General features: G+C 44.3%; 1 protein-coding gene across 1 annotated transcript in view; it reads right to left on the bottom strand.

Annotated features, from left to right (window-relative positions):
* Nucleotides 1-7,543: 7,543 nt before the first annotated feature.
* Nucleotides 7,544-25,227, bottom strand: part of RYBP (RING1 and YY1 binding protein) — a 75,125-nt gene continuing 57,441 nt past the window's right edge. The window contains exons 3-5 of the mRNA XM_067755213.1: nucleotides 12,220-12,396; nucleotides 12,027-12,125; nucleotides 7,544-11,584 (exon numbers count right to left, since the gene is read on the bottom strand). Of these exons, the coding sequence (XP_067611314.1) occupies nucleotides 11,332-11,584; nucleotides 12,027-12,125; nucleotides 12,220-12,396 (529 nt within the window). The 3' untranslated portion in view covers nucleotides 7,544-11,331. The remainder of the gene's footprint in view (nucleotides 11,585-12,026; nucleotides 12,126-12,219; nucleotides 12,397-25,227) is intronic.

Here is a 25,227-nt window from a genome sequence, read left to right on the forward strand (position 1 = left end):
TCATGAAGGTAAAAGTTAGTTTTAAAAAGAGACCTTGAGGGGCTTCCCTGGTGGCGCAGTGGTTGAGAGTCTGCCTGCCAATGCAGGGGACACGGGTTCGAGCCCTGGTCTGGGAAGATCCCACATGCCACGGAGCAACTGGGCCCGTGAGCCACAAATACTGAGCTCTGTGCGTCTGGAGCCTGTGCTCCGCAGCAAGAGAGGCCGCGACAGTGAGAGGCCCGCGCACCGCGATGAAGAGTAGCCCCCACTTGCCACAACTAGAGAAAGCCCTCGCACAGAAATGAAGACCCAACACAGCCAAAAATAAATAAATGAATAAATAAGTTTATAAAACAAAAAAAAAGAGACCTTGAGGCTTTCGCATAAAGATCTCCATCTCCATTTACATTCAGCGTTTCCCAAAGAACTGTACACGCATATCATTTTGTTCCCTCTTGGCATACCATCTAAACTAGAGTCGAGGTTTTTTGGTTAGGGTTTGGGGGCGGGGGGTATTTTTTGTTTGTTTGGCTGGCTTTTTGTTTTGTTTCAGCAAAAAAACAAAAACCAAAACCCGAAAAACAAAACAAACACACACAAGTCTGGGAGAATGAAGAGGAGACAACGATAAGAAAAGGTTTTAAGCTGGGAAATAGATGGGTAGGTGGCCACCGCCTTAAGAAAGCCAAATCTTAGGCCAAGTTGCAAACCAGCAATCAACCAAATCCTTCCAAAGGTCAGGAATTTGTTCCTCATGTAATTCTAGAAGTCGAGGTGAAGGGTAGGGCTGACTTTATAATAAGGAGAACCGGTTCAAGTTGTTAAAGAAGTGGATGGTTTCCCAGATGGGCTCGCTGGGCCCACCTCTCACTCCTGGAGGCAGGGTGCCCTCTCCTCCCCGACTCCACCCTAGCATGAAGGTTTATTCCCCCAAGAAGGTGAAGCAGATGATGCATGGCCTTACCTGATGAGGACTGAGGCCCCAGACTGTTCCCGGTCGGTCTTTACTTCCAGACGGGAGTTTGGAAGGGTCTGAGACTCCTGAGGTGGGCAGACCTAAAGACATTTACATTCAGCGTTTCCCCAAAAACAGCGTCAGCACATCCCTCGACAGATAACAAGCTCTGCTCTGGGCTTGGTGTTTCAGCTTTTCAGCCCGCCCCTCTTCAATAGGAGACACCTGAGGAAAGCCTTTAACAGGGCATAGAACAAGGACCTGAACAACAGAGACTACTTCTGGGGAAAAAAAGCTTTAAATCATCATTAATTTTCTCAGAGAGACGAGAGAATATACTACAGGCATGATATAAGAAGAGGATGTGACAAAGTAAATATACAGAGAAAAAACACAACAACAAAAGGCTCTTGGAAATCGGAAACATGACAGAAGAAATGAGCTTCATAGAAGAACTGGAAGGCAAAGAGGAGGTGTGTTAGTCTCTGGGAGCTGCTGTAATAAAGTGCCACAAACTGGGTGGCTTAAAGCAATGTAAACGTATTGTCTCACATTTCTGGAGGCTGGAAGTCCAAAATGAAGACGCTGGCGAGGGTTGGGTCTTTCTGGGGACTGTCAAGGGAGAGTCTGTTTCTTGCCTCTCTCCTCGCCTCTGCTGGTTTGCTGGCAACCTTTGGCATTTCCTGGCTTGTAGAAGCATCACTCCAATCTCTGCCTTCATTTCCACGTGGCATTCTCCCTACGTGCATGTCTGTCTCTACGTCCAAATTTCCCCCTTTATAAAGACACCAGTCATATTGGATTATGGCCCATACTACTGACCTCATTTTAACCCAATCCTCTGCAAAGACCCTATTTCCAGACAAGGCCACATTCACAGACACCGGGGTTAGGACATCCACATCTTTTGTGGGGACATAATTCAACCCATAGCATGAGGATGTTTCTTTCTAAGAAAAACAAGAACATAAAAAGATAGAACACAAAAGAGAAATCACAAGAAAATCAGAAGAGGTGATTCTCTGAATATCTGAATAACAGGGGTTCTAGCAAGAAAATGGAGAGTAAATGAAGGGAAGTCATAAGCAAAATATTTCAAGGAAATCTCTGAACACTGAATGACTCGAATTTGGGGTTTCAAAGGGTCCACTGGGCATTCGGGAGAGGGGTGAAAAGAGACCCACACAAAGAGCACAGCCATGAAATATCAGCACACTGGGGACACAGGAAAGTTCTGTAAGTGTCTAGAGAGAAAAAATCGGTCCTGCGCACAGGTCAGGAACCAGCCGGTTTTGGGCTTCTCATGAGCGTCACCAGCTGTGAGGGAGGAAAATGACTTCCAACCCAGAGATTGTGCCAGGCAGGTGTGAAGGAAGAATAAACATGTCATTGGTCTGGAAAGGACTCAAAGAATATGCCTCCTACACATACACTCTTTCTCAGGAAGCTGCTGGAGGATGAGCTCCGCCAAAATGAGGGAGTAAAGCAAGAAAAGGAAGACTGAGGTGATTTACACAATCAGACCCCGAATTCTCAGGCCTTTAGACTCAGACTGAATCAAGTCACCAGTTTTCCTGTTTCTCCAGCTGGCAGGTGGCAGACTGTGGGACTTCTTGGTCTCCATAACCACGTGACCCAATTTCTATAAAAAATCTCTCTAGATAGGTAGATATATATAGATATACATATCTGTCATCGATCTATCTATCTACAGTTGACCCTTGAACAACACGGTTTGAACTAGTCGGGCGCACTTATATGCCGATTTTTTTCAATAAATAGATACGGCAACACTACACGATCTGCGATTGGTTGAATCTCCAGTCGGTTGAATCTGCATTTGCAGAACCATAGATACAGAGGACCGACTGTGAGTTATACTTGGATTTTTTACTGCATGGGGAGGAGGCCTGCATCCCTAACCCTCCCGTGTTGTTCAAGGGTCAACTTGTACATCTCCTGTTGGTTCTGTTACTCTGGAGAAGCCTAACCAATACAGAATGGCTTAAATAAAAGTTGAGGTCTCACCTGTGAGAGGTCAGGAGCTGGGCAGGGCATCCAGGCTGCTGTCTTTCAGCTCTTGTTATCCTTACTGTGTAGCTTCCATCCTTAAGCTGACCTCATAGGCCGAGATGACCGAGGACCAGCCATCACATTCAAGTTCCAAGCTGAAAGCTTGAGGAATCAGGCAAAGCTCAAGGACGTTTGCCTCCCTCTCATCATTCAAGGACATTAAGGGTCTCTCCTGCATAACTGGCAGATGTTATTGTTCTTATACGCACTTCTGGCCCTTCTGATCAGACAGGCCTGGGCTCAGGCTGGCTGTGCCCTTTGTGACACTGAGTGAGTGTTGTCAAGACGTAAGGACAGTTCTGTTTGTGTACGGTCCACAGCAGTGGTTTAGCGGGAGGCCAGATCAGACTGTCATTTCCAGGGTGGGCTGACATCTGACAAAGAGAAAAGAAGCCAAGCCATCCAAACAAAACTCAGGAAATAAAATGTTAAGTCTTTCAACATGACGGCGGGAGGCTGGCCACCATCCCGCTCTTCCCACAGGGCCTGTGGCTTCTTGGGATGCGAGCTCCCGGCAGGACTGGTGGCCCTGGAGTGGGAGAGCCTGTTCTCCAGGAGAACTGTAAGGCGAAGCCAGAACCTTCCTTGTGGGGAGGAGTGGGGAAGGGGGGGGGAGGGTATCGGCTAGCCGCTGTCCTGGAACTGTGTCCTTTACCACCAAACAGCAGCGGAGTCAACGCTGGGCTTTGAGAGGGGGGATGGCTTCATAGCGGGAGAGACCAGCTAAGAACAGAGGGAAGGTACAGGCCGGCTTTCACGTGGTTGAGTGCCAGGCTTTTTAGAGGCACTCAGGCAGATGTGTGAGAGAAGGCCCTGGCTCTATCTGCCGACTGCCGGAGACCAGAAAACGCCCGTAGCCGGGCCTTGGAGCCCACGCCTTGTCAAATATATATTTACCGCCTTCTCCCTCCCCTCTTCAGGCTAGGCTCTGTGCGGTTGGGAGCAGAATAGCTGGCTTCCTCAAACTTTTCAACAGAAGCACCCGTCAAGGCAGCAGAGTATACGGAGAATGTGAAATTTCTTTGAGGTCCTGCTTTTACTGTGAAAATTCACGCTGAAGCAGTACGTCATCAAACCCCAGACTTCCGGAATTGGTCTTGTGAATTTCGCTCCTCCTGTGCGCCAAGCGGCCTGCCCCCGCCCCTCACTCCCCTCCAGCAGCACCAGCCTTTCCCAGGCAGCGGTGCCCGGGAGAGGGGGGGCGAGGGGGGGCCCGGCTCAGGCGGAGCGGGGCTCATGCTGGGCCCGCCAGCCCGGCACACCTCCCTCCAGTGGCGGCCGACTCTCTTAAGCAAAATCTTCAGATGTCTGGGTCGCCGGGCGGTGGGGATTTTCGCAGGCACTGAAGTGGATGGTCCCCGTCGAGAGGCTGCCAGCATCTCACCTGCTGTCAGGAAGAAAGGCTTCTGGTGTCCAGGGAGTCAAGAACGACTCACTTAAGCAGGAGTGTGACTAAGATGAGAGAGGATTCAAGAGCACGGCTGACAGCCGGAGCAGACTGTTAAATCCTCCCTGGTTAAGTGACGGTGGACAAACCCACAGGGAGAGAGCCGGCACCCCGCCAAGGCCACAATGCTGGCACGCAGATGTTCCAGGAGGATTTCCCCATCTGCAATTACAGCGCCAGAACCTTCCCTCTTCTGTGGTGGGAGTTCCGGTTTACAGCTCTGAATGCTCCTATCTCTGCAACTAATTGGTACCTGAAGGTGAGACGAGCGATCCCCTTGCAAAGCTACCGTGGCTCCAAATGTGGCCTCCATGGTGGGAAGTGGCAGATAGAGAGAGAGACAGACAGATAGATAAAGGAGATATTTAGAAACAAGATAAGACAATCACAAAACAAAACAAACCCTTCTCATTCATTCCTGGTGTTAACATCATGAAGCATTATAATGAACGTTCGGGAAAAGTTTTGCTCTCCATTATTAGAAACATAACAAAATACAAGCAACGACTGGGTCGCTGGGCCGTGGCTCCTCGGAGCCGAGAACAGGGCAGGAGAAATTTGCTTCAGAGGTGAGGAAAATGAGCCTGAGGAAGCTGACTTGCCCAAGGTCACCCAGTCAGGTGGAGGTGGGAGTCTCACCCAGTTCTGGCTCCAAAGGTGTATCCTGTTGCTTCCAGGAATCACACCCGTTTGGTGTTCTGCCCTGTCATCTGAGAGCCCCCGAGTTGGCAGAACCGGTGTGACAGCCTGGGCAGGTCCTGGTCCAGCCTCCATGGCGGGCCGCTGGTCTGGCACTCAAAGCGACAGTGCTCAACGTCGGCCTCCTCCTCTAGTCCCGTTGTGAACTGTGTTAAGAGTTGGTGTTGGGGCTTCCCTGGTGGTGCAGTGGTTGAGAGTCCGCCTGCCGATGCAGGGGACGCGAGTTCGTGCCCCGGTCCGGGAAGATCCCACATGCCGCAGAGCGGCTGGGCCCGTGAGCCATGGCCGCTGAGCCTGCGCTCCGCAACGGGAGTGGCCGCAACAGTGAGAGGCCCGCGTACCGCAAAAAAAAAAAAAAACGAGTCGGTGCTGGGTATTTTGTTCTCTTCTTTCTGGACTCCTTCAAGCCTCTCAGCTGCCTTCTGCTTGGAATCCCTATGGCTCCGGCAAGTGCTCCACAACTGAACGGTTGATTCCAAACTGCCTTGTAGGGTTCCCCGATTGCTGTGGCTAAGGATGCCTGAGAGCTGTGTTGAGGTTTCAGAGGCTGAACTCAGCTGAAAAACAGTACCGTGATCAATCTGTGATGCCTGGCACAAGCTCGAGGTGGGGAGAACAGGGTGGGTGGTCCAGGTCAAAAGCACCCGTGCACCAATTTCAGCCCGTGCCCTTGTCTCCACACTCTGCCCTATTCGCTGTTTTTCAGAACCATGGTGGATGTGTAACCGGGCACTGGATGCCTTACAGCTTGGCTTCCGCCCCAGCCTTGCGGTTTATGCCTGGAGAGAAGGCAGGTTGACCAGGCAGAACACAACAGCTGGATGCCTACTTTCACTCTAGGGTCTACCCAGACCTGAGCCCCCTCCCTTCAATCTCTCTAGACATGGCCTACGATCTCTTCTAGAGAAATCAGAGCCTTCCCTGCAGTATTCAGTAGCTCGTTTCCACTGTGCTTACAGAGCCCAGGCTGCCGGGATGAAGACTGTCCTTTCCTGACAAACGTCATTAAGGGCAGCCAGATTAGAACCTGGCTTCTCTTGACGATTAACAAACAAGACCTTGATCAAGAGCGTTTAAGCCTAACACGACAATGGCTCTGAAGCTTTCCTTGCTATGATGTTAAAATTTCAGAGGAGCTCTTCAGAACTGCTGGGAGGTCAAGGATGAAACAGATGCAGGGCCTCCCTGACAGCCCTCTTCTCCTCGCTGCCCTTGTTTCCATGTTACAGGACAAGGAAAGCAGAGCACGGCCTGGTCACTTCCTGACTGAAGACATCATCCTACCCTTGACCAAGATTAATTCAGCAAGAGCTTCTTACCTCGATGGTGTCACACCCCGGCCACGGTATTCCTCAGTAGGGGTCTGGACATGCGGTATCAAGGCTGGGGTTTAGCTAAAGACAGGAGGGAAGAAGCCTTCCCCTCTCTTCTCATCTTCACAACCGGAAGGAATCCACTCTTCCTAAAAGACATCCTTGCACTTTCACTGTAGGGACCAACATCTTGCGGTACACCTCCATCTGGTGTGGGAAGCAGCCTCCGTTCTCCTCAAAAGGTGCTGCGGCAGCAGGGACCCTCAAAAAGGACTCCTCAGGTTTCAAGGAAAGCTGACCGGTCAGGGTACAGCCCATCACTTATCTGAGAGCACTGGGAAACATCAAAGACACACCACTTGCTCCCTGCTCTTCGATCCTTCCAGATCCTTTCCAAGATTCCCGAGGAGCCAGGAGCAAAGACAAAAAAGAATGAAGTTTGCTAAGTTTTCTTTTACCAGGACAAACCCATTTTCCAATTACAGTCCTGCACCATTTATACTCTCCTCCTCTCCGTGCTAGTTCAAGTGCAGACTCAGGCCAAAGAACAGTAATCACAGATGACTCTTACGAGTGCTGTAAGTGACTTCCACATTCTTTGGAAGTGACTGTCTCAGCAGCAGTCTCCCTAGCCCCGGGCAATAAGCCGGTTTGTTTGTGGGGCTTTTAGGTTTGACACTGCATTTCCTTTACATCAGAGTCACAACTTACCTAACTGCAGTTGGCCAGAAATGGGTTGTCTTCTGAGGGTTTTCAGTCATGCACTGAATTAATCATCGTTACCCATCATCTCCACTTCCTTCCTTAAATCACTGCAACCTACCTCAAAGGATGCATTTACAGACACTAGCTCGCTTTCTTCCAAAGTTCGGCCATTCTTTGGTTCCATTATATTTTCTGCTGCAGCTCTGAGCCGTGCACTGAGACACCCAAATTAACTTCAGCATATGATAAACTCAAGTTCTTGGCCTCCTGTTCTACGGGGAATATTACACAAATGAAGAATTTGAGTACAAAAGTGAACTGTTTTCCTACGGGCTAAAGTCTACACAGACAAAAATAAAGATTTCAATGTAAATTTTACTATTTTATTTGTGAAAAAACTACAAGCAGAATTCATAAATAGACATTTCTATTTAAAGCAGGAAAACGATAAAGTGGCTTCTAATAACATAGTCGTGCACATGCCAGTAACAGGAATATATTAACATCTTTTATTTGCTAGACAAAGAGCAGTGTCCAATATAAATTTCCCCCAAACATTTAAGACCTGTGAATTTCTGACCAGTTCACAAAACCACCAACACTTTAGCATGAAGAAAAAAAACAAACCTAACAGACTGTCAGCTCTAAAGACGTTACAGAGCAGGAACTTCCAAAAGCGTTATACAAGCTGTCTTTCTGAGCAAATGAAAAATATAGCTCGTATAATACATTAACAAAAATTCACAAGGTAAGATTATGTTTTGACATACTTAACAAGCATTCTCTATTTGTCTCCAACAAACAAAGCTAAGGAAATAATGTAACCATCTTTACACAGTAAATTAAGGTTACAAGTCATACACAAGAACAGAACTGCTTGCGCATTAAAAACTGTTCAGCTCCATTGTCATACTCTAAATGTTGGCTCTTAAACCATTTTCGGTTACATACAAGCAAAGGTTATTATATAGTCAGCAATTAATAAATTTTCAATAATTTAAGATACGGTAGCTTTAAAAAGTAGACTGAGAATGGTCTTGATAAGGCAGGTGAAACATCTTAGTGGAACTAAACTCACAGAAGCTTCTGCCAATGTTTTGAATATCCAGATTGAAACTGAAAGATTTTGATTAAAATTTTTTGTGGGTGTCAAGATGTCTTTACCTTAATACTACTATTATTATTTTTTGAACTGCATGACTCAAGCAGAGCAGGTCAGATAAGCTCTGTGCGCGCACGCACGAGTGTGAAGGATTGTGTGGTATTAAAACAAATGGAAACTTGCAAGCGTAACACTGTGCTTTTGTTTGTTTTTATAACCTGCTTACTGTGCCGCTGAATACCAAGTATTTCTGGTCCTCTTTTAATATGTATCTTTATCACCTACACTAGTGTTTTAACACACTGCCTACTAATTGTAGGGCAAACTGCAAATGCAGAAAGTTACAGGAATTCCATTTCCAGAATACATGCCTGAGGGACGTCATCAATTTCAGAAATTAAAAGCCTAAAGTACCTACCACCTCACTACCGTAACAGAATCACACAACAGCAGCTAAAGGATGGGCCCAAGAACATCTGATTGCTGAGAGCAGTCCCACCGTGCGCTGCAGTTTCTACCAAAATGGCCATTTCATCCTCTCACCTGTTCTAAAGCAATCCTCCCCCTTCCTTCACCCCTCCCCATTCTTTAATTTATTCTTTATCACGGAGGCAAAACTGAAAAACCAAGACATTGGCAATGACTCAATTAGCAGCCTCTGAGTAGCTGGTGAACCAGCTTTTCCCACTAATCTCGGGGTCCAATCACTTTACATGAAACTAATTTTGAAAAAGTACACAGTGTTTCTGAACAAAGTGCAAACCAACACTTACTGGTTTCAAAAGCAGTGCAACCCACATGAGTTTGGTGACTTTTAAATTTTTTTAAAAAGTTAATTAAAAAACTTAGCAATTCCTTACACCTCTGGAAAATAAATATGGCTGACTAATTCACCCTCCCTGAGACCCTTAATAAAAGGAATATTAAAACTTTAGAAGGAATGTCTTTGCAATACCCCACTAATATTAAAATGTGGATTTAAAATTCATAGTCAAATCACTATGTATTCTATATCCTGATGCTTACAGAAAGCATCTGATTTCCTTTGGTTCATTAATAAATACTTTAAAAATGTATTTAAAAAGGTAAGTATAGCTTGCATCCCAGATGAAAGCAGTATTTTGAAAAGAGGGGGCGCACTGTCCGTGCATCTGAGTACAGGACCACAGCAACAAGTGGCACTGCTTTATCATCTATACCTTTGAGAGCAGAATTTAAACGATGGTACATTAGTGACTAAGGAATAGTTTTAATGTAAATGTGAAAGGAGCCTTCCTGTTGGCTACTCAAATCAAGCTGTTAATTTTTCTGTTTACTTGTTGCCTCCACAGACAGAAGTTACTTCTATTCTTAAGCAAACCAGGTTTTTCACACCAAAATGTGGCGTTTCATTACTAATCTGCTGCCCTCCCAGAAGTACCGTCAAATAAAGGAAGGTGACATCAAGTTCCCATGCTTGAAATGACTCTCAAGTCTATGAACTCTGCAGATATGAATGTAAGAGTCAAAGAGAAGACAGACCCTAAATCTAAACAAAGCAAAACAGAACATTTTTAAAATGAGGAGGGGTGGATTCATATTAGCGGTCTTTTTTTTTCCCCCGTTTTTGTTTGTTTTTGCAAGACAGTTTTTAAAAAGAGAGAGTGAAAAGAATCTTTTTTAAAAGAGAGTTTTACTCAAGCCATCTTTATGTTGAGGAAGAAAAAGATCACAGGCTCGCAGGAAGCAGGAGCTTTCCCTGCAACTCTGGCTGCCAGCACTTCAACCATTTATTCACCACTGAGTTCCTTCCCACAGCAGGGAATTGAGACATGTCTCCCAACACTGAAAAGCTCCATGTGGGGACTGGATGTACTGGTTGATAACCTTTGTTCAGTAAAACAACAAGACTAGATTTTAAGAAAGAAAAAGAATTCTCACCACTGAAGGGGTAGGGTAAGGGAAACGAGGGGAAGTGAGGCAAACAAAGTTCCATTAAACAGAACACCACATGCAAAGTGGAGACAAGGATTTGCTTCTTGTATGGACGAAAAATACAGGTTACACAGTTTGAATCCTAAAACTAAGAGACAATTTATCAATTTACCTCAGACATGAGTAGAGGTCTGGAAAATGGATGGAATTCGAGTTACAGAATACCATAATTTCATGAATGCTTATGTAAGAACAGCAATGTTAACATGTAACCGTAATTTACACGAATACTTGGCATTCTGGAGCTAGTTTCGTTACTTTTGACTGATCAAAGCCCTCCCAACTAAACCACTTGTGATTTGTCAGTTATTCCATCGCAAATGCAGGCTATCTGGAGCAGTCTTTAATTTGAGATCACATTGTTTAAAAAATATATATTTTTCTATCGTCCAGTACTCTTTAGACAGATGAGAAAGTCAAGTTCCCACGTGGGTTGGAACATACTTCACGTAAGACTGATTTTAACTTAATTTCAGCACTTTCATAGAAGGGACCGTCCCAGATCTGTAACTGTTCAATGTTGTATTCACTTCACAGTGTATCAAGCACCAGCGTTGCCATGGATTGGTTTCAAATAACCCTTTATATATAATTTTATATTTATATATATATAGTTATATCAAAACTGATAGTACATAGTATAACTGGAAGAAAGAACTAAACTTAAAAGGATATGCTGAAAGGATGGAGTCTGTGAACACAATAAATAAAAGCTCCCTCCCCCTCCCACCCCACTCCCCCCCAACAAAACAAAAACAAAAACCAGTTGTAATGTACATGGAAAATTGTGCACAGCAGATTTTTTTTTTATATAAAAAGTAGATTCAGGAGCACATCCAATTATAAATGATTGTTAGGAAAATCATATAAAACAATGGAATACATAAAAGTGTCAAGAGTAATCGTCAGGGTGCGAAATTCCTTGGGGGCCAGATGCCCATGGCAAGCAGAAATCATCCTGGCAGCATCACTAAGAGGTCGATGTCCACAGAAGATTCTCCAGGGGTGCAAGCGGCATGGGCAGGTGGAGGATGTGAATTTCATACCCTGATTCATAGTTTTCACAATTCCATGTGCAATTTCAGAAAGATTCATCATTTACTGCTGACATGTCGCCCTTTGGCGTGGAGGAACGGGAGGAACCCTTGTCTGTGCTCTCCGACCCCGAGCTGCTCTGGTTCTGCTGTTCTGACCCTGCACTGGAGGTCACTGTGGATGAGGAGGTCGAGGAGGAGCGAGTCTTTTCCTTAAAGTCTGTGATAATGACGGTGACGTTGCCCACAGTTACTGCCAACTGCTGTGCGGTGCTCCTGTCCACGTTTTTCAGCCGGGGCCTGAAAGCAACACCACAGGGGAAGAGCCCATGAAATCGGCTACGGATGCAAAGGACTTCTGGCCCAACATCACCCCGCCACACACACAGACTGCATGACGCTGTGGCAATGAATCTAAAACGCCAGCACGGATACCAGCGCTTACTACCATATCTGCCGACTAAGAAGCGCAGCAAGAAACGAAACCGCCAATCAGTTAGCAAAGCTTCGGATCACTGCAAAATTATGATCAATTTATCTTTCTCCTGTTTTGGACTCAGTGATATAAAAGCAGCTCATATCTATGTGCATGTACTTTGAAAGTTAACAGTCCCACTGCCCCAGCTCTTCACCCCACCCCTTCTTAGCCTACAAACCCATAGGCACAAAACCACCCCTGACTCTTGATTATGAGCAGATGAATCAGGGCAGCGACGTGGTATTTCACTCTAGTTTCAAATACCTTGAGGTGTGATTCGTTTCACTGGTCTTTGTTGTAGCATTTGCAGACTGTATACTGTTCGCTTCGCTAGGAGGATCTTTCAGAATATCGGACTTTGGTCTAAATGGGGAGACAGAAAAAGAGGCATTTAAAAGACATCTTTGATTCACCTGCAAAATAACATAGTACTGTACTGAGTTACCGAAGAACTTACTTTGTTTTTTTGTTGGTATTTTTCTTGGTAACACTAGGACTAATTTCTTTATCTTTCTCGGGTTTCTCTTTGTCTTGCTTTTCAACCTTCTCCTTCTTCTCCTTTTTAGGGGGTGGTGGAGTGGCATACTGTTGGGCCACTTGCTGGGCCACCAGCTGAGAATTGATCCGAGGTTTTCTAAAACATTCAAGAAAAGATGTCTCATTATTTGCTTTTTAACTGTTTCTTTAATTTTAAAATTTTGGTCTCATAATTTTTAGGTATTCTATTACTGGTATCCAGCAACTCAAACTAAATTATATGGTGTTTTATTATTTCCAGATAGTATGGTTAAGTCCATAAAACTTTTCCTCTTTCAAATCCACTCTCCGTACATCCACCTTTAATGACATAAACACACGCGCTCACACAAACATACATATCCCTGTGCAGTCAAGACTTTCAGCCAATTAAAACATGACGCTGCTTCTAAGAGAAGCAGCTTCTGAGAACACTACTTCTTTTGAGCTGTCAAGATTATACTGACTGACAGCTTTCAAATACTTCTGCCGCAGAGGGTTAATCCCATTTTATTAAATGGACACTGGTAATCCCTTGAAAAGAGAATGAAATTAGAAGTGTGACATTCACTCCTCAATCTAATTATTCCGACTTGGTCTGCTCCCCTGCTGCTCTGTGACTGGCACAGACAACACGTATCGAGCAATAAAAGGTAACTGTGGTTCATACGAGCTTCCAAGGGGGTGAAGACAAAGTCACTATAAAAACATCTTAGACAAGTGGTACATTCATTGTGCCATAAACCATTATGTCTGCACCAGTCTCCAACTGACACTGGCTCTTAGCACTATTGTTTACAAATTCTAAACGGTGCCAAACGCTTCTCACAGTGCATTACCATTTGGACCCAAATGGCAAAGGGAGAAAGGAAAACCTAGGCGCTATTTCTATACATTATTAATTTTCAAAGACGTTAGCATCTAGATCGACACTTACAATATAATAAATTCTCCAAGTACAAGGTAGAAAACACATATCTAAGTGGGTTATTAATGAGGTGAAGCAACCACCTGCCATGATGTAATGATCCCCTTCAGACCCCACGTCCCCCTCTGTTCCCAACGATGAGGGCACTGGCCAGAGAAAAATAACTGGACAGACAAGGTCTGCCTCATCAATGAGAGAGCCAGCGGTGGAAGAATGGAAATAGAAAAAAATTTAAAAAAAAAGCCTACGAAAAACAAAACAGAAGTTTCTTTCTTAAATAATTCCGCCATTTTTTTTTCAAGAAAACAAAAAGAGTTGCTAGGTACAGGACACGCTGGCTCCTAAATTAAGCACAGTTACTGAAGCACCTCTTGGGAGGAGGTGTGATGTGGCGAAGAAGAAATACAGGACGAGGAGGGGACAGACACCTACTCCTTGACTTCATCAAGGCCAGCCTGCTAGGGGAAGACACTGGGTTTGTTCTGAGTGTCTCAGTGCTGGCTCCACAATAGTGTGGCTTTGCAGGAAACACACCAACAAAGGAGCAATCCCAGAGCAAGTTTCCTATTGGTCTCCAGCAAACACAGGCCTTGGTTACGGCGGCATACGACGAAGCCCACAACGGGTACGGTCACCTCAGGCTGGACCACAAGCAGCCTCACATGCCACTGAGCAAGGGATTCAAACATGTGAAGTGCCCCGAGATAAAGGGAGGAAGGTACTTAATACTCTAAACTCCCGCCCCTCAAGTGAAAGGTGAAAGGTAACATTCTTTTTTCACAGGTTCTAACAAAGGCAGCAGCAGCCATTCTAACACATTCTTCTCTTTCAAAGAGGAAGTGTATCTGTTAATACTTACAGAGAAGATAATCACCACTACAAACTATTTCACAAGTATTCACAGGGAACACAAACAGACCAGCTGTCTACAGGGATTACCAAGCAGTTTAAATCAGAGTTTAAACAAACTGTCATATACTAACCAATACTCGGGTGTCAAAATGAAATAACTCAGCCAAGTGAAAACTAACTAACTAAATAAATAAAACTTTATGAAAAACTACACCTTGAGGGAGACTTTCAATTAAGCCGGTATGTGTACTTCACTGCATGGAAGTCTGACAAGAGAAGACAACTGGACACCAGTCCAAGACCACCTGCAACAGCGAGAAGAACCAACGGCACGTGGCACACCAGACGCTTGCCCCAGAGGAACCACCCCCGGCCCCATCACCAGGCCCACCCAGTCTGAGTTAGGGGGGCCTGCCTCACTCCAGCATGTCCTACAGAGTTCTATGATGTCAGTTAGCACGCCGCACTGTAACTGTCAATCAAATGCACACTCCTGAATGGCAGGACCGTGTCTTAATCAGCCTTCTCTATGGCATTCAGCACAGTACCAGGTACCCAATAAAATTACCTACTGGATGAATAAAGGATAAACGAAAATTTCAGAGAAAGACAAAGTAGGATAAGGACTGAGGAAAGGGCCCAAGCTTTGGTGATCAAGAAGTCAACTGCCGACTTTCAGGAGAGCAAGCCACACACTATCAGGGCTGCAAAGAGGAAGGAACTACAGGATGTCAGAGGAATAATCTAGAGGCGGCCAACAGGAACCCTTTTGAGAACTGTGGTGCTGAGGTAAAGGACAGCCCTGCCACTGCAGAAAGGGGTCAGCAGGGTTTGAGGATATTTCCTTGGGAACAGGAGGCTTAAATCATGTTGTACACTGAAGAGGGAGAAAGACTGAAGGCAGGCAGAAGAGAGGGGTTAGCCATGGGGCAAAGGAGAGAAAGCATACAATCAAGAAAAGCACTGGGGGCTTCCCTGGTGGCGCAGTGGTTGAGAGTCCGCCTGCCGATGCAGGGGACGCGGGTTCGTGCCCCGGTCTGGGAAGATCCCACATGCCGCGGAGCGGCTGGGCCCGTGAGCCATGGCCGCTGAGCCTGCGCGTCCAGAGCCTGTGCTCCGCAACGGGAGAGGCCACAACGGTGACAGGCCTGCGTACCGCAAAAAAAAAAAAAGAACAAGTGCTGGGATTGGGATTGACATGTATACACTGATGTGTAAAAAACTGATGACTAATAAGAACCTGCTGTATAAAAAAATAAATAAAATAAAAATTAAAAAAAAAGCAAAGCACTGGGAAAGGAACAGAGACTTTCTTCTGAGATGGGAGGGATGCTAGGTACTGGGGGATTATTGGCAGAATATTGGCAGAATATGGGAATGAGAGATCAGAGGAGAGATCCTGAAGCAATGGACATCAGAAGTGGTACCTGGGTTGGTGAGCAGCTGGCACTACCAGCAGAACAGAGAGCTAGGGGAGAGCAAAGAGGAAAGGAAGTCACCCTCGTCTCACAAACAGCCCCTAATGGCAGGCACCTGATGCACCTGCAAGCGGCTCTCAACCACCCAGACGCCGTGCTGATCCAAGATGGATTATCCCCTCACAGGCGGCTTGCCGAGGCCATGGGCAAAGCATGGGCAACAGGCCAGGTGCCTGTCTCGTACTCCTCCCGTGGACGACCACTCTCTAACATTTCAGCAGGGCAAGCAAACCCTCAGAATTTTTCAGTGCACGCACCACAATCCAGCATCTGTAGGACAGTATGTATACACACACACGGTGACATAAACTGCACCTCAAATGCAGCACGTGTGCACAACCGCACGGATGTCCTCACTTGTTCCTAAGAAAATGATGTCTGACTAGAATAGTGAAAGAAGTGTGCCTCCTCTCTAATGGGCAACCAAACTGAAACTTCACAAATGAAAAGGACCCAAGGCTCACTGGGATCAGATTATTACCAAGAAATATGGGATGTCTGCTAAAAGCACCTGTTTTGTTTCACAAGTACGTCTGTGTTCTCAGCGTCCTCAAATAACAACCTAGTAATTCTTCCATCATCACTTGCTCCTTCCCCACAAAAACCCTCACCAACAGGTGGGAATCTATTATTTTAATTATTAGAGTGGTTTTTTCAAACTAGTTCCCCCAACAAACCCCACAGTCCTTCTCGGATCAGGGAACGGGGTGAGGTGGGGAAACGCACCGAATTCATTTTGAAATGGTGCACTGCTGCTGAACACAATGCGTACCTTTGAAGAAGGTGAAGAAGTGAGAAGGGTCGTCGGTGGGAGACCCTCCAAAGGTGCCACCCTGCCAGAACTGCTGTGGCAGCTCCTGCCATCCGTCCCCTACTTATTCCCAGGCCGGAGCATTCTGACGGCATGAGGATGGAAACGTGCCACCTCCACGGAGAGCCACGCACGCCGCACCCCAGCTGGCCGCGTTCTCCAGGTTAGATGCTGTGAACTGCCGTCGAGCAGCAGGCCAGGACCACCTCACAGCCAAAACAGGACAGGCACACTACGGAGCCAGAGTCAGCACAGCATCCTCCAGAGCACAACTGATTGTCTCTGTTTTACCAATTAAGGAGACTGAAAGCAGAAAGATCAAGAACCTTGTCTAAGGTTCACAGTAAGTGGCTAAACTGGGATTTTTTAACCCAGATCCACCTGAACTTTTCAAAGCCTCCTCTTATTTATTTATTTATTTATTTATTATTTATTTATTTATGGCTGTGTTGGGTCTTCATTGCTGCACACAGGCTTTTTCTAGTTGCGGCGAGCAAGGGCTACTCTGTTGCAGTGTGCGGGCTTCTCATTGCAGAGCACGGGCTCTAGGCGCACGGGCTTCAGTAGTTGTGGCACACGGGCTCAGTAGTTGTGGCTCACGGGCTCTAGAGCGCAGGCTCAGTAGTTGTGGTGCACGGGCTTAGCTGCTTGGTGGCGTGTGGGACCTTCCCGGACCAGGGATCGAACCCGTGACCCCTGCACTGGCAGGTGGATTCTTAACCACCGCGCCACCAGGGAAGTTCCCAAAGACTCCTCTTATGAAAGTAACTTCAAATGAGTCTCCCCACCGTTTGTGTGTGTCGGGGGGCGGGGAGGGGGCACAGGGTACTAGGGATGGAAGACCCAGGTCAACTCAGGCTACGGTTTCAACAGATACCTGCCCAAGAATTCCAGCACTCTCGTTAGCCCCACCATCTTCACTGGGGTAAGAAGAGGACTACTTGGTTGTCCTTAAGGGGAGAGAAAAGGGCACGGGGAGAGGAGATGGCAAAGTATGTTTTCCAATGTCTTTTAACATTTCCTGTAAGGAAAGAACCCTTATCATGATATTTAACACTGCTGATCGGTGAGAAATAGTTACTTCCCACAGATTTACACTGCTCAGTGCAGTCTTTTAAGTGTCGTACAACACACTGTATATAGCTCACTTAATGGGCAGAATTTCCAGCATATTGCAGGACGTCAATTCTTCAATACGGAGCTGAGAGTCTGGGGTTCTCCAAAATTACCTAAGTTTCCCAACTAACAAATCTTAAACTAGCAATTAACAGCTTTCCCAATACAGGGGAAAACATTAGATCAAAGAACATGGCTTATTGCTTCTGGTGACTACACCTCAAAGCCCATTAATCACCACCAACTAAAACAGACAAACAAAAAGCCCTATTTGACCAGAAATACTATACAGTATGTAACACGGGGCCTGGTTTCCTTTATAAGTACGTTTGCCAACAAAAGTTTTTTGCTATCTTCTTCAAAACTGTATTTTTTTAATAAAAAATTTTTAGGCTTCTGAAAATTGTTTCATACCTTTATTGTTGCTTTTCCAATAGAGTTTACAAAGGAAAATCTGCTGTGACATTTCAGTAATAGACATCATCAGGAAATCTTGTCTATTTATTTGCATTTGAACAGCTAATATTTCAGAGAAGAACTGATTCCACAAAGTGAAGCAAATCTTTATCAAGGGACATCCTTAATTTCTGAAAACGAAAAATTTCACACAAACACAAATGAGAGCAAAAAACAAGCTATCTTCCTGGATTGCTCTGGGGGAACATGGGCAAACCATATGTTTCCCCCATACAACACTTTCCTTCTCCACTGTGTGCTCAGGGGAACGTGAAATCTGTGATCATTTCTCATGTGCTTTTCTGTATCTCAGCTCCCACAAAGAGAAACACGACAAAGCCATCTTTTCGTAGTTCAGGCAACAAAGAGCAATAACAAATCTTTTTTTTCCTTGATTATGTCCAGCTCTTCCTAAACTAACATTTGTGTGTTTTGTCCACTTATGGAATTCCATTTTCAGTTAAAATACCCTAAAGGCTCTGAAATCACACAATCAACTTATCCATTAAAAAAAAAAAAAGTACCCTGCAACTTACAAAACATCTTTGCCAAGTTAACTGACACTGCCCTTGAGTTCTGCCATCGTCCTTACCTCCCCCACCAAGCCCTTCCTCGCCTTGGCAATCTGTTGGTTGAAAAATTAGCAATTTCCAGGACTGCACTACTCTGAAAATGCCTGTCCATTTAGCTCACTCTACCAGGAGCCCACGAGTCTTTGAGATCACATCATGGCTCTGTAATTAAAAGGAGGCTTCTCCACATGACCCATTTCCCCGTCCCTCCAGTCAAAAGGTTATTCTACACGTGCGCATTGGACTAACTAGGATGCATCTTACCTCCCCACCAATGACTGAACTTCTGTATTACTGAGCCCCCGATACACGTGCGCACGCACGCACACAAACACACACCAGCTGGGAACACAGCAGAGTACTCTGCACAGCCGTTACCGACTAAAATATTTTGAAAATGAAATGGGAATAGAAAATACAACCTCAGGGAAGCGGGTGGGCCAAATGTGTAAAATGCGTTATAAACTGCACAACTTTTTTTCTTTGCACAAGTACCTGTTAAAGCCATAATTAGGGTAAATAAATCTGATCTCTGTCTGCATACAATATGTATTCCAAGTTAAAAGAAGCTGCGAATCCATTTTCACGCCAGCTATTGCCTGTATTTAGCTCCAAGGCCATGTAAGCGTTAAGATTCAGGGTCTGTCCCAGCAACACTGCCAACCGCACACTACTGGCTCCTGGCTTCGGTGAGCGCAACAGAAAAGAGGCCCTACAAGAGCAACTCGCTTTCTGTTCATTTTACCCACCCGCTGCTGACCCATTGTAAGTTACATACCAAAGATAAAGCAGAGAAGAAATGCTGTGAACACAGAAGTCAGGATTCTGGCTCCAACATCAATGACCATGAGATCTCAAAGGGTGACACAAGACTTCTTTTAAACTCTAGACATGCACAGGTAGAACAGATTTGAAGTAATTAGGCTACTTTAGGGCTCTTTCTCCTCCACCTATACTTATATTTTAGCAACTACTGCCTCACTTTATCCTCAACAATTCTAAAAGGTATATTACACAACCACTAGTATTCTCAGTTTAAAAAGAGAGAGAGGATTTACAACTACACCAGAGACTATTAGTCTGGTAGTCTTTCAGGTGTACCATGCTAGGCTGAGAGTTTTGTAACAAAGGGTTTTAATCTCATGAAAATTTCTGTACCTTTTCATATTTGATTCACTGTTATAGTACAGTTATTACTAAGAATCACCCAGGTGAGTCAATCCAGCCCAATGAAGAATAACAGATGAGGAAATATGGCAGATAATCTAGTTTCGTAAATAAGTTCCCAGGGAGTTTCTAGGTAAGCACTTACTTTGCCACTATTTTAAAGGGCTGATCATCTTAAGAGACCAATGGACAAATATTCATCTGTTCAGTTATGGGATGAAACCACAAAAAGAGCTCCAGTCAGATTCTTCCCTGACGCAGGAAACATAAGACCTTGTACTAGTTGTCAGTCCCAGTGACTAGGATGCTCTTTCAGCTTGCTGATTTAGGCTCACTTCAACATTACTCAGACCTAGCTGGCTTTGCTTTGGAAAGATGAATACTCATGGCCTTCCTTCCCCAGAGCTGCTGTTGCCACAGAGTCAGGCCACGCTACACCAGGGTAATACGAAACTTCTATGACCCTGTGACCTTCACTGCTACAATCATACACTGCGTGGCATTATTAAATTCTCTCTGCTCCCCAAATAGTATCTTTTCTTGCTGTTCTTTTCTCTCCTAAATAGTTCTTTGGCCTCTCATGTAAACACCTGTTTTCATGAAATTTCTCAAATCTTCTACAATGAGCCACTGGGTGGCCTGAAGGGGTCTGAGTTCATCTTCTAGGTTACTCTTTGCTGCCAATATACATCCTGGACTCAGGAGAACCACTCTGCCTTGTACCAGAAAACTAAAATTTCCCCCTTAATTCGGACTCCAACTATCAAATTAAAAAAAAGAAAAGAAAAAACCGTCAAGCCATCCCCTTTATTCCACTTATCTCTCCATCCTCACCTTCACAGGTAAATAGGGCGAGTACAGACTTTGGAGTTAGGACAGCCTTTGGACTTTATCCAGACTCTGCTATTGAGCTTGGGTAAATTACTCAAAATGGAAATGGGACCACACCTAATATATCAGGGCTGAAATCAAGATTAAAGGAGGTAAAGTTCTCTTAGCTCGTCATAGTACATGTACACAGAACATGCAGATATTCCACAAAATAATTCCCCTTAAAAGTTATATCTACGTTTCAAAGCACTAACTTTTCCAGCTGTAGATGCATCTACTACCCTTCCACAGACACAGGGAGGGCAACGGAAATATTTACAAATAAAAGAAGCTGCTAAGCTCTGCCCTATGGAAATGGCTCTAGAGACAGAAATCCCTCACGTAGCTTAGTGTCCTAAGTTAATCATGCTGGCTGGGAGCAGAGGCAGCACTAAGGATCCTCATTGACTTAGCTGTCAGTTTTTCTGCATTACTTCAGACAGAATTTTGGTTTTGCAGATATTCCTTTTAAAAGAGAATGCCTTTAGGGGAGGCTACCGGACTTCAATTTTACAATACTATACGTGGTATTGCACAAACTCACCAGATACAACTTGGTTAGAAACAACTGGCTCCAAGAGAACTAACACAAGCATCCTTAACAACACAATCTGAAATGTTCTACTACAGATTCAAAATTATCAATGTATTCAAATGTCTCTTATGCTCTGAAAACACACTTACTTAAAAAGTACTTGAGCACCAGTAACTGTCGGCACTGTAACTTTTCTGCAACTCTGGAACATATGTTCAGAAAGTAAAAGGAGCTACAAGTGGTTGAGGCTCTTGAAAACAAAACCCTTATTTTATAAACGAAGCTGGCAGCAATGGAGAGAGAGCCTAGTCCAGGTTGGTTCTCAAAGTGTGGCCCAGAGACTCCTGGGAGTATTCAAGAACCTTTGAGGAGGGTCCACAAGGCGAAAACTATTTCTATAATAATTACCTCCACAGTAATACTTGCCTTTTCATTTTCCAAAGACTAAATGACACGTGACATCACTGCTCTGAGAGCTAATGAAATGTATGTTTGTATATTCCTGTGTTCTAAACATTGCTCAGTTTTAAGTTCTGATGTGGAAAGTATCTACAGGTATAGCCAACATGAGCAAAAGCTACTTGGGGTCCATAATAATTTTAAACAGTGCAAGAGATCCTCTGACCAAAAAGCTGGAGAGCTGCTACCCTAGGACCATGACAAATATTTTACTGTGCAAGTCTGCTGCTTCATCACAGGTAAAGAAAGAAGAGGTTTTCTTCAGAAGACAACTTCTAAAACAACTCAAGCTTAAATTCTTGCTCAGCAAAACTGCAAAAAAACCAAACAAAAAAACAACAAAAAAACCCCACCACCATGAAAAGCAGCATCACCTCCAAACGCAGCTTAAGAAAACATTTCAAAGAAAAAATTTTCAACTTCCTAAACACAAGCACAACTTTCAAGAACAAGGCTTAAAAGTATTTCAACCACAGACTATAAATCTGGCTTCCTTCCATTTCCTCTCCCCTGTGGTGCCTAAAATAACAGAATTTCATTGTGGTCATTCAAATATTTAAAGTAAATGTCCCATAATAAATATGCCCTTTAGATCTCTCACAGCATTTCTCCCAAAGTAAATCCACTGACAAAGAATGGACTAGTTGACATCATGTGAAGAAAAATGTTTCCTAAATTGTTTTCAAAATGGACCTTCTTTGAAGATGGCTAACTGCCATTTCTTTCCGATACCTGCCATTCCAAATTTTCAATACAAATTTTATTCTACAGTAAAAGACTTTGGTGTTAAGACTGGAAAGGTGTTTTGCTGGCTGAGGATTTCTTCTGAGCAGTGTTAGGATCGCTGCCACGCTTGAGGCAGTGTGAGAATTACAGTAGCTGCTGTATTGTGACTACAGAAGTGGTGGAGACACACCTCCCCTCGCCCGCCTCCTTGAGGAGGAGAAGTCCATGTAGGTTACCAAATCCCAACTCTCTGGGCCAGCATCCCTACTTCCGGAAGCCCATCTGAGTAAAGGAGCAGAGAGAGATGTAACATTCCTCGTGCTGTCTCTTGTCCTGGTTTCACCTCCGGCATTTGGGCTTATGTTTCCAAATTCATCAAACAGACTTTTCCTGGTGTCTACTCTATGCCAAGGCAGGCGCTCTGCACTCTGAGTACGGGTGTATGCTTCTTTTCCAAGAAGCTGATAAAATATGACGCTTTAGATTTCAACGGCCAAGATCTCTGTTGAGGGTCCCTTGTGTTTTCTGGGCTGCTCCCTGTCACACAAGTTGGATCATCGGACTTAGCAGGCTGAGGTGCCTCAGCTCTCTCCTCTGCTTTCTGTATTTATTTTAGAATCTAACTCCATGACCTTGGATGAATTACATACTCTCTCCAGACTGCAGTTTCCTCATTGATAAAAGAGATCAGAATAGAGTAAGTAAGCAATCTCTATGGCTCCTTCAGCTCAGATACTTGTATTCAATATTTAATAAAAACAATAGAGTTATTTGTTCTTAACATACAGGCAAGTTTGCGTTAAGTACATTCTACAAACTACACTGCTGGTTTAGTGACTTTGATATGACCTCTCTCAATCTCCCCAGAAGATACACAAAATTACCTTATAAATCATGCAAATGATTTTAAGAAGGATCACAAGAGACTACAAATCTCTTCGCAAACCATATATCTTCAGATGCAAATAAACTTGATGATGTATCAAGTCTTTCTCCAAGAAACTATACTAAAGCAACCCAATCTGCTCTGAAAATTCCTTTATAGCTGTCAGAGATCCCATTTAAAATGCACGTAACCATTTTGAAATTACAGTTCATGTCACAAAACTGGGCACCTACAAAGCACACAGAAGAATTTGTAATTCTTCAGAGGGAACCCCCCCAAAAAAAAACACTATTTAGATAATTTAAATAAATCCAAGATCTAACAAACCAGTTGCCCTCTTCAGGTCTTGGTTTTCTCACCTGTAAAATTAGAGGGTTGGACTAAATTAAGGTAATCTTAAGGATTCCCTCAAACCTAATCCTTAAAACGAAACAAAAACATGTACTAGAAAATAAGAGTTATAACAAACAGGCTAGTTCACGGTCAAATTATAATGGGTTTCCTAAATCGCTGGTAGTCAAAACTTTCTAAAAGCCTATCATCACTTTGGAAGGATGTCTACTGCATGGTCTCTCAACCACAGCGCTGGTGGCATGTTAGAACTCGTAATTCTTTGCTGTGGGGCTGTGCTTAATGCAGTGTGGGATGTTTAGCAGCATCCCTGGCCTCTACCCACCACATGCCAGTGGCGCCCCCATCCCCAAGTTCTGACAGACACTGCCAAATATCCCCTGGGTGGCAAAATCAGTCCCAGGTGAGAAACACTGGTCTACAGAAGAATATAATATAAAGGAGTAGAAACATTTACAAACATGGGAAGGCAGCGCAGCAAAAAATAGCACTTGACCCATCAGAATTTTATCCAAAGATATCTACCAAAAACATATATAATATATTCATCATTCTAACTGGTTGGGGTCATAAGAGGGGAGGATTTGGAAAGAAGAATCCTGAGAGCTTTTAATATGCTGATACTGTGTTGTTGTTGTTGTTTATTTATTTTATTTTATTTTATTTTATTTTATTTTTTGCGGTACGCGGGCCTCTTACCGCCGTGGCCTCTCCCGTTGCGGAGCACAGGCTCCGGACGCACAGGCTCAGTGGCCATGGCTTACGGGCCCAGCCACTCCGCGGCATGTGGGATCTTCCCAGACCGGAGCACGAACCCGTGTCCCCTGCATCGGCAGGCGGACTCGCAATCACCACGCCACCAGGGAAGCCCTGTTGTTGTTTTTTTAAATAAAGTTGTATGATCACTCCTCTCAAACATTTTGCAAGTTTTATTAAAGTTGTACACTGCATAGCAGCACGGAGATATACCCATCATAAGATAGATCAGTTACAATGATTAAACAGGATGTCTTTGGTAATTCTACATAGCTAAGCATCACACATTTGGTCAGGAACATATCATTCTCTCAAGATCTTATGTAACATTATTTTAATACGCAGAGCCTTTTCTAGGGGAAAAACCCATGGTAAAATGTAAAACAACTTCTGTGTATAATACCATAAGACCAGTCAGTTCAATCACCAAACAGATGCTTGAGGGAAGACTATCTAACGGTCTCTACACAATTTACGACTCTGACAATATCATCTTATACTTCAGGCATTTCAGGTTAATCATAGTCTTTATTTGAAGCAAGGGAAGGAAAATTTTAGGGTATTTTATTTACTTCAAATGGTTGAAAAATTAGATGTAAATGAAGGTGATGACTCTGAAACCACCAGTAGCTACTGGCTAGAGGCATGAGCACTGGCTTGGAGAATTCCTTCAACTCAGTATACATGACTTTGTTGTGCTGGGACAGGGGGACAGTGTGGCACAGCTTGAAGATGGGAATCCATATACCAATTTAAACAATACAGTAAATCTTTGAATTAAATGTTGGTCATATTTGCTACTTATGGATGAAACATTTCTCAGGATTCCAGAAAATAATTAGAATTTTTTGCATAGGAATAGAAACTTAAATAAATATGAGAATATTTTGAGGTATGCCATCAATACAGTTGTCCCTCGGTATCCGAGGGGGACTGGTTCCAGGACCTCTGGGGATATCAAAACCAATGGCTGTATTTGCCTATCT

The sequence above is a fragment of the Pseudorca crassidens genome, chromosome 10 (genome assembly GCF_039906515.1).
Source record: "Pseudorca crassidens isolate mPseCra1 chromosome 10, mPseCra1.hap1, whole genome shotgun sequence".
Lineage (NCBI taxonomy): Eukaryota > Metazoa > Chordata > Mammalia > Artiodactyla > Delphinidae > Pseudorca > Pseudorca crassidens.